The sequence below is a fragment of the Mastacembelus armatus genome, chromosome 16, assembly GCF_900324485.2.
Source record: "Mastacembelus armatus chromosome 16, fMasArm1.2, whole genome shotgun sequence".
In the NCBI taxonomy this organism is placed as follows: Eukaryota; Metazoa; Chordata; class Actinopteri; order Synbranchiformes; family Mastacembelidae; genus Mastacembelus; species Mastacembelus armatus.
The window spans coordinates 18,455,986-18,473,452 of NC_046648.1; the positions used below are offsets into that span (position 1 = coordinate 18,455,986).

Genomic DNA, 17,467 nt, shown 5'->3' on the forward strand with positions numbered 1-17,467 from the left:
CATTGGACTGAGCATGTTCAGGTTTGTCTCTGCAAGCATAGAAGTTCATAAACATGTGCTGTTTTCACTTTGTTTTTTAGTTTTTCTTTTGTGCCCCCATCTCTGTTGCCAGATTGCTCCCACACTGAACTACACAGTGGCAAACAACATTCCTCTGTTCTGCCTCCAGCTGTTAACACAGCGTTAACCCTCCAAGCACACACAGAGCTCTGATTTTGTTCTTTGGTCTGATAATATGAAGGTTTTATGTTATACTGTGTTGTAAAGTTAAACATTTTACTGTAAATAGTTTTTGTGTTGTGCCGAATTAAGCATGGTCTGTTTTACCTTTCTTGTTTTAATGGACACGCACACTTTGTGCATATGCACTAATACACTGACAACTGGAGGTTTTGAACCCATTCCTAATAAAGTAATAAGACATTAAAAAGTAAATCAATTATTTGAAAAGAGTCAGAAAACATTTATAGCTTCAAAAAAGCAAAATGAAGATGTTACCTTGAAGCATGTTTTTGTCTGCAGCTAATGAAGAGGAAACAAATTACAACACACTTTAAGTAACATTGAAATTCATGTCTTAATGTAGATCACTTTTTGTGAGTTTTGTTTTTTATTATTATTATTGAAACAAACTGCTGGAGCAGATGGCAGAGAAGGTTACATGGTCTTGAAGCTTTTACATGTTTTTTTTTGAGAACTTACATATTGGAGGCAGCCATAATTGTTCTTACTCTGTCTCCGTGTATGAGTCAGTCAAATGAACTTTCTTCCAATGCTAAAACAGGCAGTAAATACATTTTAACAAATGTATTTTAGAAGAGTTAAAGGTTGATACCACTCCAAATATGTATTTATGATAAAAAACTGTATAAACTATAAACCCAGCAGCTTTACTCAGATATTTGACTCTGTCAAGACACACATCCATCAGCAGATACTGCTCTGACTCAGAACCAGATAATAGGTGATATGCCACAGGAAAAAAAAAAACAACACCCAGTTCTGAATTTAAACATCCAGTTCAGTAGCTTTTCACCCACAGATGTTAACTGGAGTAAACTCGCTGACTTGGCTAAACTGAGGTTTGTTCAGCAGGGTGAGATCATCCAATTCCAATCAAAAACGAAACTCTCCTCCACAGAAAAACATCATCAGGCTGGGGTTACATACGTTCAAATCATCTAAAGATGCCCTCTCATACACACACACTGCTGATAAACATCAGACATCAACGAAAGGAGAAGCAGCTGTATTTTAGATATGTGTATAATTTTTTTTTTTTTTTTTACTGTATTACCTCATAGTTCTTGATTCTCTCTGTTTCACTTCCCCATCTGCCTCCTGTTGGTCCTGGAAGCATTGTGGGTTTGTGTAGTAGGACTTTCAGTAATGTTTGTTGTTAAACAGGTGGCGGTTGCTTACTCTTGACCTTTAACAAAAACAAACAAAAAAACAACTAAAAAATGTTGTTGTGAGAACATTTTGCTCAGAATGATGGGCTTAAATTACTGATCTTGATTTGTTCTGTGTTTCAACTAGAGAGGACTTGTTATCTAGCTGAACATACAGTATCAAACACACCCTCATCAAGTAACAAACACACACTACTGTCATAGAATACCAAAGACAAAGGTCTTGTTTCGTTGTGACATCTAAACATGAACAGAGTTCAAGCTAAAATGTGCTATAGACTGTGATCTCACTGTTCATTGATCACTGATTGCTGAACTATTTGGTGGGTATAGTATCTTAACCAGTAAACAAACTGTGGTCCTTTTTGTCACACACTAATGTTATCATGTTCTCACATTAATTACATGGCCAAACCAGAAAAAAGACAGAACATACAAATCCACTGGGTTGACAACAAAGAGGCTGACTGGTAAAAGGCAAAGGTATTACACATGGAAATGGGAGTTGAACTGGGAAAAAAAAAAAAAAAAAAAAAAAAATCTGTTTTAGTATGAGTAATGGCAGAAAGTTACATGGACATACATCATGGCCAATAGGATATAGCATAATCATTTTTCTGTGAATTGTAGAATTATGGTGTTTCATTAAAAAAAAATTAAATTTAAACTTATCTTACCACTTTAAATAAAAGACAAAAGGTAAAGTATGATTCATCATCACTGTGCTTTCCTTACTTCCCATGAAGATCAGTACTAATGGGCCCATGCTTTAATTCTCAATATCTTATAACCTTAATCATAACAAGAAAATAGTCTAACACAACAATGCACTGGGACTTATGACAGTTCTACCTCCAAACAAATATTTATTCTTTAACAGGATGGGTTAAACACTTTCTTTTTTAATCAAACTTCCCTATTCCTGCGTCTGTTTCAAAATCCTGGAATTTTTTCAGGAATAACTGTCCTCTGTGAAAAGCAAAAACTCTTTATGGTTCCTGTATAATATAATGCTGTTATTCAGTGTCTTAAGGTGAGAAAATTGTTTGGGTTGTCCATATTTTACTACCTGTAATCTTTCTTTGGTAGTGCAGGCTTGATGCATTAGAGAGAATGCCCAAGCCTGAACATGCCCGTACTGTAGTGCTGAGACCTTATTTGTGCCCCAGGGGTTTTATAGCTGTATATCATATAACAGCAGAGTATATCAAGTATTGTACATAGAAAATTAAATCTGCACACTTAAATTAAATCTAGGGCTAATGGCACCACAGTTTATATACAACATTATATAGAGGGCTTAACAATCTGTCATAGACCACACTCTGTAGTGGCATCTCAGGTTGGGGGGTTGCGTGTGGGTCTAGGGAGGCTACGTGGGGTGTGAATGGTCAGCTGTAGCAACTCATTTCGACTGAAATGCGCATCCAACAGCTTCATCTACATCCTGGTGCCAAAGAGGATTTAAATTCAGATGAGGTGTGATAGTGATTAGAGAAAAACCTCCAAAACTGTGGACAATTAACTCTAAACCTGCAATAATCAGTGGTGGAAGAAGTTTTCAAATCTGTTACTTGAGTAAAAGTGGAAATACCATCATGAAAAAAAAAAAAAAAAAAAAATCAGTACACATTGCTGGGTACAAGTTCACTGTAGATCATGGCACCATGTTGATAAGGTCAACATGTTGTGAAAGCAAACACCTAATCTAACTTTAAGTACCAAATATACATATTACAGTTTCTAAGTAGTGGTGAAATGTAACTAAGTACCTTTACTTATATAATGTGATTTAACATAATTCCAGTGTGTCTGTATTTATTTCTATAGTTTAATACATTTACTCCCCATTTCAGAAGAAATGTACTTTACACTCCACTATCTTTATGTGGCTACACTGTAGGTTCATGTTTTATAAGACAAACACAAGTAGCTTCTAAAATACACGAATTAAATGACCCAGCATGCCTTTCGCCACCGCTACAAACGTGAAAATGCTGTTTATATCGTAAACAATGAATTCTGTACGTGGCACTTCGTCTGCCGTTAACACGTGAAAACACATTTCATGACATTAGAGACTTTTACCCCGTTATTCTTGTGACTTCCACGTTGCTCAATCAGCCCCTGAAGCAAAGCAAACCGGGGAGAACTTCGGACGCCGTGTCGGTGTCACGCTGCGTGGAGACAAATCATCATCACCATGTGAACGCGCGCTGGCGTCAGTGATCACTCCACCCGGGGACGCGCGCAGCAGCAGCCGCCTCCTGAGACTGTATAAAAGGCTCCAGTCCCCGGTCAGAGGCACGGAGGAAGCTCGACCTCTCAGGTGAGTGGAAAAACTGCGAAGGCTGCACATTAACCGGCTGGCTTCTTTTGTAATACCAACTCTTAGACGTGTCTTAGAAATCTATAAATCAGTCTAAATTTTATCAAATGTTATTTGTTTTTTTTATTTTAGATGCTCGGTTATTGGCTGTAACTATTCACATCTATGACTTTTTTAGATCTAAAAGCATGCCTTGTTTACATTTTTCTTGGTTGTTTATTGGTGTTTGAAATGTGAAATAATGAAACCTTCCATTATTGACGTGCACTGAGCCTTTTTGCTTTATTTCACAGGTGTAACTGTCTTGTCTAACAACCATGAAGGCTGTAGCTCTCATCCTTGCTCTAGCAGTCATCACTGGTAAGTCTTCTGCTGGTTTAAGTATTTTCTAACATTGTGTTTCTCTGGATGTGTAATTCTCATCTATCCATGCCTTTCATTACTGGGCCCAATATAGGCTGCAATGCCCGTGCTGTGCGGCAGGCTGATGCCACCCCAAAAAGTTGGGAAGACACAGTGAATCGTTTCTGGCAGTATATTTCTGACCTGAACCAACAAGCTGATGGAGTCGTGCAGAACCTCAAGATCACTCAGCTCAGCAGGGAACTAGAGTAAGTGAAGTTCAGAGATTCAGTCAACAGTTTTTCCTTTGTCCCAGGAGTTCCAGTACTTTACTAACTGCACTATGTTTACAATCCTGATTGGTCATCATATCCAACCATGTTTTTCTGTTTCCAGCACTCTGATCACTGATACCATGACAGAGCTTACAACCTACAGAGATGACATCCAGTCCAAGCTGAGCCCCTACACTGATCCCTCTACTGGCCAACTGTCTCAGGATCTGCAGCTTCTGGCCAACAAACTGCAGAAGGACATGATGGATGCTAAGGAGCGCAGCACTGACTATCTGGGTGAGCTCCAAACAATGATGGAGCAGAACAGTGATGATGTCCACAACCGCATTAGTGCCTATGCCAACAAGCTCAAGAAGCGCCTGGACAAGGACACAGAGGAGATTCGCAAGTAAGTTGGGTGGAGGCTTTCAGATTTAAACATTTTCTTGCCTATGTCAATATGACACTAAAATGTCTCTTTCTTCGTCACCACCAGCACCGTGGCCACCTACCTCAGTGAGTTCCAGTCCCGCACCTCCCAGAACCTGGATGCTGTGAAGGAGCAAGTTGAGCCCTACGTCCAACAGGCCAGTGAAACCACCAACAAGAAGCTCAGTGACATCTCATCCATGCTGAAGAGCCAGGCTGAGGGTTTGGGTCAGCAGTTGGAGACCCAGGCTGAGGGCCTGAAGACCCAGCTGGAGGCCACAGCCCAGGACCTGCGTACCTCCCTGGAGGGCAAGATTGACGAGCTGACTGAGCTCTTCTCTCCCTACGCCACCCAGCTCCGTGAGCAGTTTGAGAGCATCATGGACAAGGTCAAGGAGACAGCCACTGCCTGAAGACAGACAAAGGGTCTTTAAGAGGTTGTAAATGATTGGTGGTAGTAGGAGGAATGTGTAAACCACTGATTTCTTTATATCCTGTAAAAGAGGGGAAAGAGGGAGTTATGAGTTATTGATATCTCCATTGAGTGCTCTAGTGTTCAAGATTAGGGAGTTGATGAGAGCAAGGAGGAAAGGTGAGGTGCATCTTTTACAGAACAGTTAGCAGATAAAAGTCTGCTTGGGTTCCTCCTTTTGCACAGTCACCCTCTCTTCTTCTCTTATCAAGTCCCTTTCTCACTGAACACAAGCACCACAGTCAATACAGCCTTTAACACACAAAGAGGAGACCAATATTTGTAATATGCTTCGCTTTTCTACTTTGAATTAACTGATAGCTGTCTACCCCGACCCCAGGTTTTGGGTTTTCTAAATCTTGGTGGGTTGTAAATAAAACTGCTCAGCTTGAGCCTCATAGGCAGTGATTCCAGCCTGTATTATCCCTAAATGCACCAAACACAAGTGTCTTTCTTTTCTATAAATGCACTGAATTAAGATCAGAAGATGGGGCCACATACTCTAATGTGCCTACTACACTCAACCACTAAAGTGCCCTTCTCTATATTCTGCACTTTGTGTTGCTGAGAAGTGAAATCTAAAATGACATGATGCAAAAATGACAATCAGTGAGTAAAGTGTATTGCTGCTTGCCTGTTCTTCACTCTCAGTGTCCCTTGTGTTTCACATGTCATATGCCCACCATGCTGCTCACTGTAAGTGCACTGTCTGTCTGCTGTGTGCTGAACAGTGCTGAGTGAATAAAGAACTTAGAAAAGATGCCATTTGCTCTTGTTTGTTTCTCTGATCAAACTTTAAATAGTTATCTATTATTTATGTAGAGGTTCAGTTACATAAGTGGAGACTCCACAGAGCTCTTGCTTATCCTGATCCACTATTGTACTTTTACTCTCTAGAGCACTTTGAATATGAAGAAAATCTAAAATAATATTAGCCGGAAGTAATTTTAAAAAAGGACCTAAAGTGATCACCAGTGATCACAATTTCTATTGTATTCTTTCATTAGCATACAGTTGCATAAGGCTGCTGGGCTAATTATATAAGGGGAATTTATCTAAAGCTACTGGCTCCTTTGAGCATGTTTTCATCCACCATCTGACACAAGTACACAGAGGCCCATCCCTTTAACTTACTGTGCCTACAGAAATAAAAGATAGAATTTATTCCCTGCTCCCTCATGTAAATCCACTCCAGCCCAACCCAACCCTTTCTCCCATTGCCCTCCATGAACAGCCACCCCCTACAACTCTTGGCCTACCATTTTTCTAGTCCAGACCTGTTAAGATCTGTTCCCAGATTCCTTTCTTGTGTTCCCAGTAGGCATTAGGAACATACTGTGCCCCAGATTGTATTATCTTTGTGGTGACAGTACCATTTCTAGCTTTATCTTGGCTTGGTTCAAATTACAAGGTATGCATCAGTGTATCTGTATCACACATTTGCAAAGACAAGGCAATAAGAGATATTCATAATCACACAAATAGTCTGTAGATAGTGTGCCCACATATACATACATTTATCAAAGCATGTGTGTCCTGGTGAGTTGATGGTTAAAATGCACAACATTAAACTGCAATGTTTATTTCTGGCAGGGGGCCATTTATTGCAGGTCTGTCTCTACCCCGTCTATAATTAAATCAAGGCAAAAGTTCAAAAAGTCTTTGAGTAAGTACATTTTTTAATTCTAACAAGTCATCCAGCCATTAGCAAAACATCTGCCTTTCCATCTTGATACACATCTGGGCCTGCCTAGGGGGAAAAATTGTCCTGACAGTTAGTTCACTCTTGCAATCAAAAGTTGTGCTTATCAAACCCAGCAGGATTTTTTCTTTGAAGTGCAGAGCAGAGGCCAGTAGAGGACACCATTTGTCCCTTGTTCAGCTCCTCTCCTCTCCTCTGACCCCTCCACTTGAATCCATGCTGCACAAAGATGCAGCTGTGTTTTCTGTTTTGGATTAAGCAAACTAGATTTGTTTCATAAAGAAACACACGCTCCATGAGTTTTAAGAATGGACATACATAATCCGAGATCCAACACAAAGTTGGTAACTGTTTCAAAATCACATCAGAGACTAGGGCAATTTAAGAAAAATATAATAGTGAATTCATAAAGAACACATAAATAAATAACCTTAACTGATGCAATATAACTGACGCATGCTGTATGAATTCCTAGACATGTAACTGACCATTTAATGTCTATCTTCTGAATCCAACTCTGAATCTCAGGCACTTTTCATTCCACTCTCTGTCCTCCCATTACATGTCCAACTCCCTACTAAACTCCATCAGAAATAAAGGCAGATAGCTCAAAAATATTCTCAAAAAACAACAGTATAGAATTGTAACTTTGTGCAGGGTCATAGTCTAGCTGATTGCAGTATGTCTCTGAAAGATGTGTGCTTATTCATTTAAGCCATTTCTCATCTCTACAAAACAAGCTGTGGTGGTATAAGAAAACATGTTTTCTATTTCTCTGTCGGTTAACGGGAATTTGCATGTAAAGCAAATTTATGACTAACGGTATGACTTGGGTGTTTGTTCTTTATGCTATGACTTTTTTCAGGAACTAGTGTTTATTTTGAATCTCAGACAAGTAAAACATCTATATTGAACTACCCATTATTGCGAAGTTCAGTCATGGACAGTAAAAACAGGAAAACCACAAAAAACCTGTTAGATCAGCACTTTTGCTGTTTGCTCCTATAGGGTGTCTGCACTCTGAGCACTGCCCAGTAACAAACACTGTCACGGCAGCTTAGCAGGTGCTAGCTAGCCCATGACTGCTAGTAACCCTTCCAAAACACCCCTGCAGAGATTTTACCTCATATTACAATCCCTTTTTCTTTTCTCCATCCTGTTCCTCCCCTTCAAAGCTGGCACACAACATCAATCACCACAGGGGCCTTTGGCCAAACACAAAAACAGCCTTTCTGTGAGCTTGTTATTGCAAATTGGGAGCATGCAAGACGTGCACTTTCACGCCCTATGCCTCCTACAATTATTCAAAAGGAGCTTATATGCACGCAAGCTCAAGCTCATACATAAACCCACTGGCCACTTCATGACAAAGGAAATGGAGATTTAGTCTTTCAGAGGTAATGTGTGAGTGTTGAGGCATGCGAAGGCTCATTTAACTCAGTTGTAGGCAATTCATCATAGCAACAGCACATACAGGGCAACATATCAGCAACAAATGGGTACTTGGCCTCTTGAAGACTGCATGGTGTGAAAACAGACAAGTGAAGCAATGATCAAGGCCTTTAAATGTCCAGACAAAAGACCTCCTGGCTCTACCACAGGCCATTGTTATAAGCATGGGTTACAACAGTTCATCCAACTGTACTGCTTTCCTGTTGCATGCAAACTTACAAGCTGGACCACATATGGCTTTGTCTGACCAACTTCCCTGTTAAAAAAGGGAAGGTCTGAATGAAGGAGACATCAAATGAGGCAATGAAATGCTAAATAGAGCAGCAAATGGGGCAAGAAGCAGAACACCAAAACAGACTATAGGTTACAGGCAGCGAAGTAGTTTGAGTCTGCAAGTTATTAGTGACTTCTGTGCTATAAACGGACAACACGAGGCAGCATTTGCAATTATTATCTTAGACTAAACTACCCAACAGCATAGAGTATAAAGCACTTCAAATGAGCTCCACTTTGACTAAATACAATATGAAGCTTATTGCATCAATAATGATTGAATAATGGTCCCTATATGTAATAGTCTACATATAGGGAGCATCTAGCATAATGGCATTCACTGTTACATGTTATAAATACTTCACCCAGCATTGTAAATGTCCGAATTATGCAATTAAAAAAATATATTATGTATTAATACATAACAAAAAAAAAAGGAAAACAAAGGTCAGCCTGTTTATGTGCATCGTGTTCACAGTCAATTCTTGGACAGTGATCCTGTAGCAGTACTTTGGCACTTGATATCTAAACTTTGATATGGTAATTCAATACTTGATCAACACTCCAGTCCAAAGGAGCTTCCAAGTGTTTATTGGTAATAATTTTTTTTTTTAATCAGAGCTGAACTATGTTTCTTTTACATCACATATGCCTTATCTAGTTCCACCATTGGTGCTGAAGTGTACACTCTGATCCTTTAAGAAATCTGTCATATAGTAAATGTGCAATAGGGACACATTTCTGGTATAAGTTCCATTGGTTTCAATTCAAATATATTTCCTTTTTATTTGCACCCAATTTCTTTGTCAAATATATGTGAATAGGACTTGGATACAGTGCACAGTGATATGTGATCACTTAATTCTAGTCTGCCTTCATCACACCACCTCGCACATAACGCAATTAGGATCCTAATTTATTAGTCTTTATTATAAGCCCTATCTTTTTTATCTAGTTAGAGTGGCGTTGATCAATAAATGGGGCAGTGACACCTCAAGGTTACCACGTGTACATGTTGACTTAAGTCTGATGTTTTGCGTCACCCTCCTAGAACCGTGAAGGCTTATAAAAAGCAACAACACATGTAGGCGCTCAGACACACTCGATTTATTTCTCCTCTGACACGGAAAAACAGGTATGTTGCACTTCTTATTTCCATCACTTCTGGAATTTAGAAAATATAACAACTGTCGGATACTAACGCAGAAACACGAAATAAAAATATTTATATATATCCACCAGTGTTTATTCAAAACGTCTGCTCGGACTTCTTTCGTAAAATTGTTGATTGGAAAAAGTAATTGAAATTCAACAACAGAGATATTTATAGGTGAAGCTTTTAGATGTTGATGTGTACATTTTAAAGAACTACTTGCTGTGTGAAGGTTTAGCGGGGGGGGACACCCTAAGAGGAGCTGTCCCCTCGTTGTGGTGCTGACGTATGGGGGCGCTATTTTCATAACCCCTGAATAAAACGTTTTCTGCTCGCTCCCTGTCTGTCTTTGTGCGCAGCAGTGGGGACAAATAAACAACGAACTTTTTCTGTCCTTCCTCTTCAGAGTCACAGCCAAGATGAGACTGTATCTTGCAGTTGCCATGCTGATGCTGGCATTTGTCGCATTCACAGGTAGGTTTTATGGAATCATTTCCATAGCCACGTTTGTCGTCTTCTTCTTTCATGATAAGTAAGTTTCTCTTTCCGTGTCCACCACCTGCAGAGGCTCAGGAGGAGACCATCAAGCAGAGGGTTGTCAAGATCAGCGAGCAGCTGTCTGAGGGGGTCAAGACCCTGGCTGATAAAGCAAAGACGGGCTTTGATCAGCTCCATAACAGCGACTTTGCAGTCAGCACCAGGTATGCGCTTAGAGCGAAGAGAAATAATGACATTCACACAAATGTTCCCATCGTCACTTTGGTAACACACGGTTTTGTACTCTCCCTCAGAAACTGGTTCCAGGAGCAATTTGACAAGGTGAAGACCAAGCTTGGGGAACTTACCCAGTAGACATGTAGACAGGCACCTGTCTCCAACTCGTCAACACCCCCACCTCTCACCGCTGACCTCTTCATTCTGAGCATGCTGGGAAGCCCACATGCCACAATGCTCTGCAGACCAGTCTAAATGGTTAGACTGCCTATAAAGAGTGTCTGTAAAGAGATGTTCTGTTTATAATTTTAGTGCAATCTTTTTGACAAAACAAAAACAAAAAAACATCACAATTTGCAACAAGGACACCAAAAATAAAATATTTTTATATCAATTCTGTATTAGCATAAATATTTATTAATGTGAAGAAAATAAATTCTCAGTGTGCTGAATAAAAATGAAAGTGTGTTCACAGTTGTCTGACATTAAATAAATGAACAGTTCTGGTCTATGACAGCAATGACTCAGTTTGTTACACAAATCATCGCATATTTATTTTCCTCCCTATGGTTTAGAAATCTGTTACAGAGTTTTCAAATCACATTACAGGCTTTCTTTCTCAAATAAATGTTGTTTTCTGTTGTTTATTTAAGATACACACATTTAAAAAAACGAAAGAAACTAATCATAACAATATTTGTTATGATAGAAACTTCATCATAGTAAGTGGAATAAATTTAGATTTATTTTATCTTACAGGTTCTATTTAAAATAAAGGCTGCTGTTCTACCCATGTTCTTCAGGTTTAAACTTAATACTTTCTTGCGTTAATAAATCAATATTTACACAGAACATACCATTAAAATGAAGTGTGGTTGGAAAATGAAGATATCTAGATATACAGTGGGTTGACAGACATAACATTTCTCATCAATTTCCTCATACATGCATTCCTCATTACATTAACCAGTGATAAATGTCACTTTATTTGAAATAATGCTTGAGAGCAGGACTGTAAGACATTAACGCTACAGTTATGTACTAAATTCTACTACTGCTGTGTATAATAAATGTGGAAGGTCCTGGTGCTTAAGTAATGAAAAGCTCTATTAACTGCTTAATGAAAAGCAACAGTTTAACGATTGACTAATCACAGTGACTGAATGGATTTGAAGTACTTTGATCCGATACTTAGTTTATATTACATCAAATCATATCATATGAATGGGGACTAAAACCGATCAATTAATCAAAAGAAGAGCCAGCAGCATTTGATAAATAATAGATCATTTATGTCAATAGTTGGTACCAAAGGGCAAGTGCCAACATGGCTGCTTTTCTGGCATTTCACAATTCCTGGGCTAAAGTCACTGTTTATGCTGGGTTAATCATACACTGGTTGTCCCAGTTCAATGAAACCTGTTCCTGTGAAAAGAACAATGTGATAGAGGTCAGCAGCTGTTGCACAGGGGTCACAGACACCACAGACCATGATATTGTTGCACCGGATGTTGGAAATGAAATTAACTATAAATAACTTTCACTTTGATTAGTTTAACATGTCACAGAAATAAAAAGCCACTATCCAGCTATATTGCTTATCCTGAGGGTTAAAGGCATCACAAAGTTCCTAAATTAAAACTGAGAAGGGGCCCTAATATTTCCAGGTGTAATAAGTATGTATTGTAAACAAAACATAACTCTGTTACATTTAGTGTGTAGTAATTCCATATATAGAAACTCATTTGCCAATTTATAAGTTGCACCTCGCTCAAACGAATGCAATCTCATACAAAGGTCCTGCAGTAAATCCTCCCTTCAGAGAGGTGACCATGTTTTAATTCAGCTTTATTGTGGTAATTTGCACTGTTGTTGACCTGTATTGCTTTCCACCAAGTATTTTTTTGTAGTCCATTTATATCAGTGAGTCTAGGCTAAATAAGTTTCAGTATAATGCAATACAATTTAAAAGCACTATAAATAACCATATAATTCAGAATCAACATGTCTCTAGAACAGTTTCAATGAAAATTACATTCACGAAGGGAGAATTTATTGCAGGATTTTGTATTTGACAGAACTAGTTTTAGCTTGATGCACAAATGTTACTTTTCTCATGCATACTAGGGGACTGGATGTTGCACTTATGTCAGGGACTTACACACATCCCCACATTCAGAGTTCAGATGTTCAAAACCCAACACACAAAGAAGGAAAGATTTTGACCCCATTTGTTTAGACAGCTGTGAGAGCAGCTCTGTAAGTACAACATAGTTATGAACTCTAATCTCAACATTAACATTGAATTGTTCTAACTAAAAACATGTGGCAAGCACATAACCTAAGTAGGACTGAATGGATTTTGTGGTGGACTCTGCCCACAGAAATGCTTTGCTTGGCTGAAAATGTTTATCTATCTGACCCTCCTCCGCTCTTGACAAAAACCCATATCTCTTCTACCAGAAGAGAGACTTTGACTGGCCTACATACATATCAGCAGCACCAAATGGGCTGAGATACCTGATCCAAAGGGCATTTGGACAATTTTGGAACTCAGCTCATTTTGATCTTAAAAAGATATCAAGAGCTCAGGATGCTGATATACTGTAATGCGGTTAATAAAATTAAGTTGATAAAAGTAAGTAAAAGTGCCAATGGCCTGGACTTACTGGTGACTAATGGAACAGCTAACAAGAATTCTTCAAGTTTTATGTCTTTGAAATTTTATAAAAAAGAAAATTGGTACATTCATTGTCCTTTTATTTTATGTTGGTGTTTTCTTATTTAGGAAAAAAAATATCATAATCAGAGATAATGAGAAAGTAGATCTGCTGGTGAAAGCATGTCACATTGGTGCAGTGTAGAGATGAGGAAAAAAAAAAAAAACCAAAAAAAAAACCAAAAAAAAAAAAAAAACAGAACCACTGAGGATGGTCATCCGATTAGGACCAATGTACATGCTGTTGTGGTCACCTAAGACAAATAAAATGGCTTGATAACACTTGTATCATTCAACTCTTGTTGACCAGCCAGAGGAAAAGGTAGAAACACCGTTTATCACTCCTATACAGACTTGTTGTGACATTAATGAACCCATGATTACATTTTGATTTGTTTTGATAGTTTTATTTTTTGATAAAAATATTAATCATAAATTTTAAAACAAATAATTATTGTGCAATTTTAGGCAACTACAGTAAATTGTATGTTATGTCTAACATTGCAAAAATACTTGTTACTTAGCTAAATACAAATATTGTTATAAAGCATTAACTGCTAATTTAATATTATACAGAAGCCATTTTGTGTCTCATCTTTGTGGCAGATGCATACAAAAGCACTTGTTTTGTGTCTCATCTTACTAATCCAAGGTATGGCATTATACAATGTATTCTGCTTCTCCAGTCTCAGTTCCTTTATTTCTGAGTATTTTTACTCTACTTGACTGACAAGTGTTGTCCTCTGCAGCATGTGGGCCACTTTTGGCCCAGACACTAGATCCAACACAACCTGACTCTCCAGGAATACTGCAGCGGCTGGCACAGACAGCCAGGTATTGCTGAACACACTCTGCACATTGTCTGCATGAAGATTATTCATGCAAGCAAATAGGACTTCACTATAAGTGATGGCTACTTATCACAATTGCTGAAATATATATAAATATATATATTTACTATGTTATTGTCATTTGTGTCCTTCATCTTATAGGGAGGCCAAAGCTAAAGTCCAGAACGTGGGGGCAACAGTGGTGGGCTTTCTTGGTGCTTACTATGAAGACCACATCCAGCCAGTGGCTGACAGCTATGCTGGATGGGCCTCTAATATCAAGAGCTCATTTTGGACAAAGATCCAGACAACCATTGAAACCTACTCACCATTTACAACTAGTAAATGATAAGCCCCCCCCCCAAACTAAAGAAAAGCTGACAATGTATTAATATTCCTGTCACATGTCTTACATAAAATTCTTACCACATCATGCTGAACTCCTCATATCTCAAGCCTTGACTGGGTTTTTTGGTTGTGCTGACACATGTGAAGAATCAAACTAGATCTTAATAAAACTCCAGGATTACATGAAACAGCTCTGGTTATCTTTGTGTGTGGGCCCAGCTTGTCCCTGCGAAAGGGTTAGGAGAGGTAAGCATGAGAGGTAACACTTAACGGCAGTAGTGAATACAGTGATAATCAGAAGGTAAATTCATTAAAGAAAACAACATAATTTAAAGGGTTGTTTAGAGATTGTTATTGAAAATCATGCCTTTTTGCTGAGTGATGTTCATTAGAGAAACACAACCTTTTGAAATCAATTCATTATTTCAGATGTAGATGTGGTTTGAAGTCTATAAACCAAAACCTAGAATTAGGCAAACAGAAAAGAAGAGTGAGACATCAAGTGGAAAGAGAAATAGTGAAACTGCCAGAAAAGAAAACTGTCAGAACATTATGATACAAAAACATTATGATACTGATAATTTACCCTACATGCACTCTCTCTCTCAGGGTATGAGGGTGAAAGGTGAAGGCAGAAATCTTGGCACACGTTACTCTGGGTTCAGTGCATTGTGTCTAGACAGTTCTTGCTTGACTGACCCGCTGATTACTAAGGGTTATGCCAGTAAACAATATTCTTTAATACAAAAAAGAATTATACTTGACCTTCTTAAAGAAATGTTTTGGTCGGAAGTGGTGCAGAAATTATATACATGCACTAACAAAGCACAAATTGCAGAATTGAGGGCTCCAAGTGCATCACCTTATAAATACAGATAAACTTATGAGGAAACTTGCATAACCACATATGGTATTTAAAGTGAATATTATGTACATTGGACTTTGTTTAGGTGAATGTGAGTGTGTGTGGGGAAGTGTGTGCACGTGTGTGATGACGTTTGTTTGCAGTCCCCCCCTATATCATCCTGTCCAGATGTGAGCTCTGAGTTACAGACAACTCGCTTCCAGAGAAGACTGTCACTTCTTGGATCTGTACATTCAACACAACAGCAGGTAATATCCGTCTTATTGCAGAACCCCTCACAGCTTCTTTTCTTGAGCTACGTCTGAATACATTTCTACATCTAAACACATTTCACTTAAACATTTATTTTTATAAAGCATTTATTCATTTTGTTTTTGCATTCTAATGATTTAGCGACGTATTTATTGTCTTCTAAGGTTAAAATGTAATACATGGAAAAGAATAACTGATTTACCAAATGTTGTATTTATTTTTCAAGTTTTTCTCTCTCATTTATTTGGTTTCAGAGATGAATGCTAAATATGTCTTGGCACTGATGCTTGCACTGCAAGGTAAGGCAACATACCAATGCAATGCATGGATTTGATTTTTAACTACAACCTGACCATTATGCAACCATGTAAAATTGAAAATATTATACAAAAGACAGATATTTGAGGCAACTGACTTTAGAAGGATGTGCAGTCCAAGTGGTAAAGATAATCTAAATTGTTTTAGCATTCAATTGGACGATAATTTAAAGAACACTCTTTGGGTTTTCCTACAAAGTTTCATCCATGGTTGATACGAAAAAAAAAATAGAGTTGCGGTAACAGACAGCATATTACAGAGTGCATACTGGTAAAAGAAACAGCATTTCTTTGGCCTTAAAACACAGTAACGCACAAACATATAGTTCCAATGCAGGAATTTACATAAAAATGTTTCAAATAACATATTTTGATGATCTTTTTACTTTTTTCCGTCATGTTATTTTTGCACCATTGGATCTGACATAGCATCCTTATAACTGTTATTCCATTCCAGTCTCAATGAGCCTGTGTGATGTTCCTGCTCCATCGGAAGAACTCACCAACAAGTATCTTTCAATGAAATCTACTTTCTACAAGAGGGTGTTAAAGGCTGCTGAAAAGATGCATGCACATCTTGCTCCTTTTCTGGAAAAACTCGATGCCCATGAGCAAGGACAGGCTGCCAAGGAATTTCTTTTTAATGTGCACGAGAAGCCTGAGTTCCAAGCTTTTGTCAAGGTTGCCAGGTGAGTGACTTCCAATGAAGACTCTACAGCTCTTTCATTCTCAGGGAAAACTCAGTTGCCAATGTTAAGTAATGTCTCCAATTCACCCCAAAAACATACTGTTAAATATTACTAATATGTGTTTATATTCGTACTGAAAATCTAACATTGACCTTGGTAATGAATCTTTTAATATTGGAGATTTATATACATGATCTCTTTTCCCTGTTTTGTACAGCGCCCTTGGCCAGGAGGCATCTCCCGCGGTGGACAAGGCCCGTTCAACATTGCTGGGTCTGTACGAACACTACCTGCGCCCCTCAGTTGGAACCCAACTTAGTGACGCCATCGACCATGTGAAGGTCTACCTGGACAAATTCTTGCCAGCTGAGTAAAGAGGACTGGCTGGAACAAGGCACCAGTCAGAGGCCCCTAATAGATGTTAGCTGATAGAAACTACACCGGTTTAGACTGAGAAGAGCAATGCACAATGCAAATACAATCCTTTGCCTCTTTTCAAATCAATGTCTTTGCCAAATCATGCAGAGTTTAATACAGGGCAAACATATCAACACCACCTATGCAAACTGTGCATGTACAGTATTTAGTGTTTGATACACTAACCAGAGTCTGTGTGTGTGTCTGTGTATGTATATGTGTGAATGTGTTCAATAAAATGAACTGAAAACTATTTAGTGTTCTTTGTCAAGAGATAGAAGGTTTACAAAGTGAATATAAAACTTAATTTTGTGGAAAATAACACTATTATATTTTATGAGCAGAACAAAAGATGCTCATGAGTCCACTAATCACTGAATTATATAATTATAGTTATAAATTTTAATTACGCTACATACACTCCACATTTTAATTTGTTGCCACATAAATCATTATTAAACACAATGGAACTGGTTT

At 38.3% G+C, this 17,467-nt stretch overlaps 2 protein-coding genes across 2 annotated transcripts; both read left to right on the forward strand.

Moving 5' to 3' along the window:
- The first annotated feature begins 3,661 nt into the window (after positions 1 to 3,661).
- Positions 3,662 to 6,005, forward strand: apoeb (apolipoprotein Eb). Its single transcript, XM_026317161.1, has 5 exons — positions 3,662 to 3,741; positions 4,035 to 4,101; positions 4,199 to 4,352; positions 4,480 to 4,767; positions 4,855 to 6,005. The coding sequence occupies exons 2-5, from the start codon at positions 4,059 to 4,061 to the stop codon at positions 5,198 to 5,200; spliced, it is 831 nt and encodes a 276-aa protein (XP_026172946.1). The 5' UTR covers positions 3,662 to 3,741; positions 4,035 to 4,058; the 3' UTR covers positions 5,201 to 6,005.
- Positions 6,006 to 9,741: 3,736 nt separating this feature from the next.
- Positions 9,742 to 11,017, forward strand: apoc1 (apolipoprotein C-I). The gene is made up of 4 exons (XM_026317344.1): positions 9,742 to 9,821; positions 10,246 to 10,313; positions 10,405 to 10,540; positions 10,631 to 11,017. The coding sequence occupies exons 2-4, from the start codon at positions 10,259 to 10,261 to the stop codon at positions 10,689 to 10,691; spliced, it is 252 nt and encodes an 83-aa protein (XP_026173129.1). The 5' UTR covers positions 9,742 to 9,821; positions 10,246 to 10,258; the 3' UTR covers positions 10,692 to 11,017.
- The last annotated feature ends 6,450 nt before the right edge of the window (positions 11,018 to 17,467 follow it).

Bases quoted from the DNA above. Each gene is read 5' to 3' on its own strand.
- apoeb (XM_026317161.1), top strand. From the start codon at position 4,059: ATGAAGGCTGTAGCTCTCATCCTTGCTCTAGCAGTCATCACTG. The intron at 4,102-4,198 runs GTAAGTCTTCTG...GGCCCAATATAG, and splicing joins TGCTCTAGCAGTCATCACTG to GCTGCAATGCCCGTGCTGTG. The intron at 4,768-4,854 runs GTAAGTTGGGTG...CGTCACCACCAG, and splicing joins GACACAGAGGAGATTCGCAA to CACCGTGGCCACCTACCTCA.
- apoc1 (XM_026317344.1), top strand. From the start codon at position 10,259: ATGAGACTGTATCTTGCAGTTGCCATGCTGATGCTGGCATTTGTCGCA. The intron at 10,314-10,404 runs GTAGGTTTTATG...CACCACCTGCAG, and splicing joins GGCATTTGTCGCATTCACAG to AGGCTCAGGAGGAGACCATC. The intron at 10,541-10,630 runs GTATGCGCTTAG...ACTCTCCCTCAG, and splicing joins GACTTTGCAGTCAGCACCAG to AAACTGGTTCCAGGAGCAAT.